The following is a 9,211-nucleotide window of genomic DNA, read 5'->3' as shown; positions in this document are numbered from 1 at the left end:
GGTGGTCTGTCCCCTGCCTCCTCCCAAGGAAGCAGGCCTCGTGGGCAGGGACAGAGTCGTAGGGCCCAAGCTGGGCCGAGTGTCAGGAGGAGGCCAGTCTGGCAGGGAAGTAGTGGTGGGGGAGGAAGATGCTGACGTCTGACTTCAGAAGTGGAGTGGACCCCCGCCCTGCCCTCCCTGCTGAAGGGCCTGTCACAAGGCGGCCATGGCTCACACCTGCTTATCGGGGCTGGGGTGTGGAGAGGGTGTCAGGGACGGGAGATAGGGCTGGGCCCAGGCTGTCCACACCAGCCCGCCCTGCCCCCCCCTTCACACCTCCTCAGAGGCCCCTCAGCCCACTTCTCCCCCGCAGCTTCCAGCCTCCCCGAGCCCGTCTCCCGCGAGCCAGCCCTGCAGGCCGCCTTTCTCGAAGGAGTCCGCGGCCCTGGGCAGTGAAAGGACAGCAGCCCGGGAGGGACCCGGGAGCCTGCGCAGCCCCTCCGTCACTCTGCCTAGGGAAGCCAGGGCCGAGGAGATGGCGCTCACCTAAGATCATGTTGCACGCACGCGCTGGAGTCAGAGCCGGGCTCTGGGCCGAGACCCAAGCACAGGTGTGAGCCTCATCCCGGGGACCAGGGAGGCAGGGGCCCAGAGCACAGTGACAGGGACTGAGAGGCACATCCGTCATGAGGAGCAAGCGCCATGCTCTTCCAGCTTTGGCCTCCTGTAGGGAGAGGGAGCGGGCACACGTGGCGCTGCCCCGGGCCCCCCTGGCTGTCTGAACGGCAAGGGATGGGAGGGATGACAGGCTGCCTCTGAGGCGGTGGGCAGAGAGGGGCAGAGCACAGATGGGGCACCGAGCCCGTGAGGCGGGAGGCCAGCGGGGGAGGCAGGGGCCCCACATGGGTGGCAGTAGGAGAGGAAAATATCTGTTCTGCATAGTGCCTCAGACCAGCCAGGGAAGCTCAGGGACGCCAAAGCCACTGCCTGCCACCGTCCCCTCACTTGTCACCTTGGAGATCATCTGGGCCTGGTGTGACCAGAGGAATGGGAGCTAAGAGAGGGAAGGAGGGATTGGTGGTGATTCCAAGATCCTGGTTTGGGGGAGGGGAAAGGGCGGGATTCCACACCTGTACACAGCTGGAAGACCTAATTTTAGCTCTGCTTCCCCAGGACCAAGTACACAAAAGCCACTGCTGCAACTCTGACGGCCACCTCCTTGCTCCCGTCTTCCCAGCAGGCCCCGCTGCCTCAGACCGGACACCAGGCCCCGCAGAGCCTGCTAAGGATGCTGTGGGGAAGGCGCCCCGGGAACCCCAGTTCCGCCGGAAGCAGTGCTCAGCATGTGGGTGCTATCCTGACACAGGACCCTGCTCTGCTCTACTCACATCAGCCGGTCCACAAGCACAGAACCAGGCCCTGGTAGGAAACCAGTGCTCGCGCCTTCCTGCCTCTTCCGAGCCACCTTCCCACCTTCCCCATAGCTGTCTTAGGGTCCTCATCTGGTCTAACTGGTCCTGCTGGGGGGCTGACTGACCCGCAGCCACGTCCTAGTGTCCACCTTTCCCAGGTCCCTGACAGAGACAATGAGCAGTGGGACTTGAGCAGGATCAGCTCAATTTTTCTGACTTGTTGGTAACTCCAAAGCATTTTTTGAGCATGGGCTATCTCCAGAACCCCTCTGGAGGCCCCAGAAAGGAACCAACTCCATTATTTGTCTGTTTCTAGGAAGTTAGTGCAGACTCACAGGACTGAGTGAATGCATGAATGACTGAATTACAGAGCAAATTAAAATAGCTCCAACAGCCTTGGGGGCCTGAGGGGAAATGTTAGATGGAGAGCCAGAAAACTTTCCTAAGTCATACGTTCCTGGAGCTTGTTTCCTCGCTTGTGAAATGGGGTGAAGAGTAGCTATTTGAATGGTGGATTGCAAAGCAGTGACACATCCAAAGGTTGGCAGCAGCACATTTCGAAGTCTTAGAACTGGGGAGAGACAGAATCGCTTCCACCTGGTCCAGAGCCTAACACCGTAGTAGGATCAGGCCCCGTCCTTCACCTGCTCAGGATACGAGGGCCTTCATCAGGTACTGTCTTGGTCAGTTCAAGCTGCTATAACAAATACCACAGACTGGGTGGTATATAAACAACAGAAATGTATTTCTCACAGTTCTGGAGGCTGAGGAGTCCAAGATCAGGGTGCTGGCAGATGCAGTGCCCGATAAGAGCTCGCTCTCTGGCTGGGCCAACCATGCTGCAGTGTCCTCAGCTGACAGAGTGGCAAAGGAGCTCTCCAGGGTCTCTTTCAAGGGGCACAAATCCCATTCATGAGGGTGGAGCCATTTCCCTGCCAAAGGCTCCAACTCTTCACACCTTTGAGGGAAGGGATTAGATTTCAAGGTATGGGTTTTGGGGGGACATAAATGTTGTCTTTGCCAGTAACCGGAATCCATAGTAACTGGCTACCATCTATTGAGGGTTTGCCCAGGGACATGTGAGCTTACTTAATTCTCAAACGATCCTGCCAGTCCTCCTCAAACTGTTCCCAGATGAGGAGCCTGATTTTAGGAAGTTGAATAAGGTCAGTTGCAGGAGGCTGCCCGGTTGGTAGGTGAGAAGATGGGGATGGGGACCCAAGTGCACCTCCCTACATACAGCCGTGCTGTGTGCACCCAGAGGTACAGTAGGCACTCTTACTGTCCCGGAGTGACTCACAAGCAAATTGTGACAGAGACTTATTTTTGCATTGTGCAATCAATTCAGTGTTGTTTCCCTTTTTAAAAAGAACTAGAAAAGAATTGAACTTAGAAAGTATCAGAGCACATTATTATCACATGAATCTTGCTGGGTGAGTATATGGAGCAGGTTGCCATATAAAATGAATTTTTAACCAAAGGGATCTTCTGTGACTCTGTCTCATTCAATGTTTCCAACAGACAGGTTGAAGGCTTGTTTATCCAATCTTGCAATCTCAAAACTGGGAGGCAGAGCTAACAATGTCAGATAGCCAAATCAGGATCATTAAGAACGTGAACTCACTTAAGATGGATAGAAACTATAATAAAATGAAATCTTAACAGTAGGGTATACACAGAACTCCACATTTGTGTTCCAAAAATTGACTGTGTGAGTGCATGATGGGAAAGTGACTTGACAGTAGACCATGTGAAAACGACCTGGAGCAGTCAGCTGGACCAAGTTCCACATGGACCAGCAGCACAGTGAGAAAAGTGAAGTGTCCCTATTAAGGGAGCACTCAATTCAGCACCGCTATCACTGCATCTGATGTTTCCCCAGATGCGCTGCCACACCATAAGGCCACGTAACATCATGATGGCAGCAGGTCTGAAATCCATAAATGCCTGAGTGTTGAGATGCCCTGATGTCCTTACAAGCGTCCTATTTCTAAAGGACTATCAGGTGAAAGCAGATGCCAGCCAGCTGTGTAGCCTGGGATGGCCATTAGAGCCTGTCACTGATGAGTGAGTTAGAAGGAAAGTTTCAGCTTAATGTTACAAAGCCTAATAAGGGAAATCAGGTACCTGGTGGCCCAAAGTGATGGAAGAAGTTCTCTTTTGATATTCATGAGCTCAAAGCCCACCTTTCCAGGAGACTCCTGTCTAGGGAACGTGTGTATTGGCATAGAGTGGCAGCAAAGTGGGGCATGGTCCAGCTCACAACCCTGGAGGCTCATTAAACATGTTGCTTGTTTAAAAAATATAGATTCCAGTTGCATATCTGACCTACTGAGTCAAAATCTTCAAGGGTAGGGTTGAAGAATCTGTATTTTTTAGCCTACCAGGCAGTCTGTTCTAGATTAACAGACTAGACATAACAAGATACAAGCCACAAACCTTAGCTGAGACCTAGATATTAAAAAAAGGTGTAAGTTTTGGGGCCGGGGGGGGGGGATCCTAGGCAAATGTTAAGACTGAATTCTTGATAATTTTCTTAGATGTGATAACAGTATTCTGGAAATATAGGGGAATGTCTTTTATTTTTAGGTGATGATACAGGCCTAAGTATTAAAGAATGAAGTGTCATATCTACAGCTTTTTTAAAAAAAAACCAATGAATTACTTTTAAATGGTTCAAGAAAAGAGAAAGCAAATGGGACAAAATATTGAGGGGAGAGGGCATTTTTTACTCTTTCAACTTGTCAAAAGGATATTTTTCAAAATAAAATTAGAGGGGGAAATTAAGGTACCTAGGCCCCTGTGGTGAGCTGAACACGAGGCCCACTGGACAAGACAGCTTCTGCTGTTCCATCTGGCCTCAGAGCCGGAGCCTGACAGCACCCGTTGTGGCTTACACAGCAAGAGGTTTTGTGTTGGACAGTGTCAAAGCAGACTCTTGAGTCTTGTGGTGTGGCATTAGGCCACAGTGACCCCTAGAGGTGCTCTACACTCAGGGGCAGATAAGCCCCTAGACCGGAATGGCACGTTCAGAAACACTAAAAGACAAGTCCATCCACCACATCCCCACTGCACACCCCCAAAGGGTCCACATCAAGGTTTGGCTCATGCACATGGCCCTAGTGACCTGCAGGTGGGTCCTGGAAATGAGGCTGGACTGGAAAAGGCAGCACAGGGTCCCCTGATGGATAATCTCCATGAATGACATCCAGGAGGGCAGGCCAGATTGAGAGGCAGGGCGTGGAGGCAGGCAGGAGTAGGAGTTCCACACCAGATGTGAGAACCCCCTGACCAGTTCTGGCAGAATGAACTGAAGGATCAAGGAGGAAGATGGAGTGTGCTCAGAAGACCTAAGGGCACACAGGGTGCAGCTGTGAAGGGACTTGGCAGGGACAGTTTCAGGGACGGGCTACCGATGTGACAATAATGTCTTCACAGAGATGAGGCAGGGCCATTCCAAGAATGGGGCTGCTCCAGGCTGAGCCCAGCCCTGCAGGCTAGGGTGCTCCTTCAAGATCACACTATGTCTCCCCTCTGGGTGCTTCAGAGGCACAACGGAGCGGCAGAGGTTTTTAGTTATTTAAAGGTCAAGGTGCAAAGCAGCAATGCTAGCCTATAGTAAGGGGCTGGCACACAAGTCCTACTTTGCCGCATGTAACATTGGTCAAATATTCTCAATCCAGAGACCAAAGAGAGCCTGGATTCTCAAAGATGTCACTGGGGGTGAGATCAGGGAATGCCCCTCACCTACAGATAGAGCTTCTGGCAGCAGAGCCCATAAAGATGGCTGCAGACTTCTCAGTCAAGATCCTCCCTGAGCATCACCAGACAGGAGGGGGAGTCCTAGGCCTGGCCTGAGAATTTGGCTGACCCCAAGGAGGGACCATCTGGAGGCTGACTGGTTCAGGTGGGTAATGAGGAGCTTATTCAATCAGGGGACAGACCTGGTGCTGGGGAGTGGCCCGGGGTTCTCCTGCATCCGAGAGCAAATATCAGCAGCCCTACCGGGGTAGGCTGAAGTGATTTGATCCTGGGGAAAATTCTAAGCTCTGCTGAGTATTTACATTTCAGTTTGTTCTGGAGGGACTCTTAACGGAATCTTAACAGAAGTGTTCAGACAAGTCAAGCATCACTCCTTGTACACCAATACAACTCCTCCATGTGAAAATGAAGATTGGGAGACTGCGTTTTTTTGTTGTTGTTATTGCTGTTGTGTTTTTGTTTTATTACAAGCATGGATTTCTATTTTTCACAATGACCAAGTAGCACTTTTCATACTAAAAACCTAAAGCACTTCAATTTATTGACCTAAAAATCAAGATCCTCCACCATCTAGGCGGAGGGACAGGAGTGAGAGGAGCGTGGCAAGGCCAAGGCTGAAGGAAATTCAGGCCAGAACTGGGCACAGAGCTAGAAGTGGGGGAAGGAGTTGGGGGCTCACCTCTGGAGATACAGGACTTCTCCCACAGAGCTGCCCCCTCAGGCTCTGGGACAACACTACACCAGAAGGTCCCATCATCACCCCTCCCACAAGGAGAGAGCCCAACATATTTTTTGGTCACAGTGACATTTTGGCTCTTTATCCCTGAGAAGGACTGGCATAAGCTAATGGCGATCGGTGTGATAAAACAGACTGGTATTAATCAGGCTGTGTTCTCACCCCCCAACTTTTCTTTTTTTATCCAAATAAAGGAGAACAAGGTCAAACATTATCATCTTACCTTTATATTAAAGCCTTGGCATTTGTTACAAACACATGAAACACCATAAAAACTGTTCTTGTAATACCACTCGAAAAGACAGCAGAGCTAGGGTACATTTAGACAAGCTCCTGGGCCCTATTTTAAGGTATTTCACTGCCTATACTTATGGTAGGCCGGGGAAAGGATTCCATGTAAACCCAAATGCAGAGACATGGCTCAGAAAAAAAGTCGCTGCTTCCCCTAAAAATAGTGAGAATTGTCTTTGAGTATTTGGCTCAAAGCACTGCCTGCCCCATACTACCCAGGGAAGCAAATCATGAGCTCCTGGATCTGTGGGCACAGACTTTTAGGTCCCTTAATCTTTGGACAAATTGCTCACCTTAAAAAGCAAAGAATATATCAACTTGGCACCATCTGGTCACTAAAAGAGCTGCATTCCTGGAGGCAAGTAGGGGCTCTGATAAACCCCACAAAGCAAGGCCCTCTAACTTTCAAACACCTGTGATTGTTTCTTCCCAAAGAGCTGAGGGCTCAAGTCAGAGGACATTCAGGACCTTTTAGCTCGATGGCAGACAAGAAACCAGACCCCTCTTAGCAAACGGGTCCAGGATCACCGATTCCCACGTGAATACAGTTCTGAGTCAAAAGCCTCTGTGTCAGGATTATTTCAATCTATTTCATGTTGTCTTTCTTCTCAGCCCCACATGCCTCTTACTTCTGGGATTACTTCTTTGGAAAGGTGAACCCTGGACAAAATACATAAGGTCCCCAAGGCTTAATTTCTTTACACGTAAAATGAGGGCAGTGGTATTTATGTCGGAGAATCGCTGTAAAGCAATGAGCTTGGTATAGTGAACACACTACGTGTGCAGAAAGTGTAGCTGAAGGCTTCTATAGGACAGAAATGGAGGACCAGCAGCTCTATGAGAGAAGGAGCAAGAAACAAATATGTAACACTATCATAAATGTTGACAGGACAGTACACAGAGGGTATCCAAATGCCACCTCAAAGACCAACTCAGGTCCTAGAGAAAGAAAACATTCAACACTGGCCTCCAGGAAAGATGAGCAAATACATCAAAGACCGTGCATGATTCGGAGGCATGAAAATAAAATGCTTTCCCGCGCTAACATCCAGACAGACACAAAGACCAGGTCATCTTGTGTCCAGAGTCCTGTGTGAACCCGACACAAGATCAGCACCCAATCCGCAGGTCCTACGGTTCCCTTAATAATCCATTCTTGCATCAAATAAAAAACTGACAAAACTTTTAGATCTTTCATCTTTTTGGGGCGAAATTTAGTCTTAAATTTAGGATTTCATCATTTCTTTTAAGCAAGCAAAGCTACTAAAATGCACTAGCCTGAAGAGGACACACCTGCTTCATTACAGATGCTGTCACATATCTTCTGAGAAAAAAAAAAAAACTAAGATGAGTTTCTCTCCAGGATTCCTGCCTGCTCCTTAGCTTGGAGTTCTTCTAGCTTCTTCTTATAGCGGCTCATGAAGGAATCATCCGGTTCAATCCCTGCATTCTTCAAATGTTCCATGATCTTTTCCAGCCTGAGTACTGATCGGGCTCCCTCAATCTTCCTTGTGCTCAGGTACAGAGTGAACTCCTGGAAATCCAGGAGCTTACAGGTGTCCACAGAGCAGATATTCCTGATACCACTAGTTCTATCCAAATGAGGAAAAAACACCAGTCCTGACAACTTTTCCAGATCCTGAAGGCTCACTTGGAATTCATTTAACTGGGGTTGGAAGCCAATGGCTTCATTGGGCACCACGAAGGCCCCTAGTGCCAGCGGTTCAGCAGACGTCGGGCTTCTGCGAGCCAGGATCACTTTATAAAGGTGCGAGGGGACTGCCACATTGTCCTCACCAATCACCTAAAAACAAAGCAACCATGTTAGCAAAGCTAACTCATGCTAGCAGTGTCCAAATTTTTCCTGAAAATATTTTCAAAACATTTCTGAAAAGGCATTTATAAGCTACCCCACCAATGAATTTAAATTCAAATGCCAAAGGTAATGATAAACCAAAATACAGATTCACAGAAAAGATGAGCATCCAACAGGTAGATTCTGATCATATTTTTAAAAATAATGCCACATCCTCTGCTGTTTGTAGGACAAAGGGCAAAGGAATGTCCTGGGTTTTTAATAGGCAAGAAATGCTGTCATTTTCTCTTCATCACATAGTCAGAACTTCTGGTGCTCTAAACATTCAAAGGTCAAAACTGCCAGCTTGGTAACTCCCAGCTCTAGAAATAAAAATATGGCCTTAGTTTATCAAATTCACTAGGGAGCTAAACAAATAGCTCTCAGAAAAGCAGCCAGACATACTACATTGGTATTACTAGCTCTGGTTTCGCCTAGACTGTAGCTCATTTTTTAAATTAAATTAAGCAAATGTAAATGCTGCTTGCTCAGACTTTTGCACACTCTTGGGCCTATTATCAAACACAAGGTTTCTGAATGTGTCCTCAAACCAAACATTTTGCAAAGGTATCCATACAACAAAGAAGCCAGGGTCAGTCCTGCAAACAACTTGATTGCCTGTGTAGGTCAGCTCTAATAATAAAATAACATTATCAAGGAACCTTTTCAAATTTTCTTCCAATTGGCTTAAAAGCCATATCTGTTTTCTGAAAAAGGAAAACTGAACATCCATTTCCTTAATGGTCTCCAATAAAATGATACTATTCAACTACAATATGTATGTGACTACCCCTCCCGGACCCTTCCTTGGTCCAAGTAGGCATTTGCTCTGGTCAAACCTGCCTGCCACAGGAGGCCCTGCTGGGAGCCCAGATAAGGCAGACGGATGAGAGCTACAAGGATTCTTTCCTGCTTTTCTCAAGTTCCTACCTACATGGCACATAGCCTAAGAATGCCATGGCTATCTGCTGTCTGGCATGCATGGAGGTTCCATTGCCAAGACAAACTGCAGACGGGGAAGCCCCATCTACAGGGTTGATTTCTGTAACTAGTCTCTAAAGTCAGTGAAAGTGGCTGGTAAGTGTTCACTTTAAAGTTCACAAAAATACACAATCTACAAGCACAAAACCCAACACCCCTACAACAAGTCATTTATGCAGCTGGGAAAATGAATGC

The 9,211-nt window shown here is 48.4% G+C and overlaps 1 protein-coding gene and 1 long non-coding RNA gene across 8 annotated transcripts in view; one reads left to right on the top strand and one right to left on the bottom strand.

Annotated features, from left to right (window-relative positions):
- The first annotated feature begins 358 nt into the window (after nt 1–358).
- LOC125753463 (uncharacterized) lies at nt 359–6,729 on the top strand. The gene is made up of 2 exons (XR_007405374.1): nt 359–590; nt 1,153–6,729. It is a non-coding gene; the product is annotated as an uncharacterized LOC125753463 (long non-coding RNA).
- EXOG (exo/endonuclease G) overlaps nt 6,094–9,211 on the bottom strand; it is a 28,589-nt gene continuing 25,471 nt past the window's right edge. For 5 of the 7 annotated variants that reach the window (XR_007405372.1, XR_007405373.1, XR_007405368.1 and 2 more), the window contains one exon: nt 7,846–7,984. Coding sequence is in view for 2 of the 7 variants with exons in the window: in XM_025461270.2 (XP_025317055.1) it covers nt 7,523–7,984 (462 nt within the window). In the remaining 5 variants the exon portion in view is untranslated. Of the gene's footprint in view, nt 7,985–9,211 lie in introns of all 7 variants that reach the window. The other 2 variants (XM_025461270.2, XM_025461271.2) reach the window with 1 other exon arrangement.

Source organism: Canis lupus, chromosome 23 (assembly GCF_003254725.2).
Source record: "Canis lupus dingo isolate Sandy chromosome 23, ASM325472v2, whole genome shotgun sequence".
Taxonomy (NCBI): domain Eukaryota; kingdom Metazoa; phylum Chordata; class Mammalia; order Carnivora; family Canidae; genus Canis; species Canis lupus.
The sequence above is the reverse complement of the archived record's forward strand: the minus strand, read 5'-3'. Positions and strand labels throughout refer to the sequence as shown.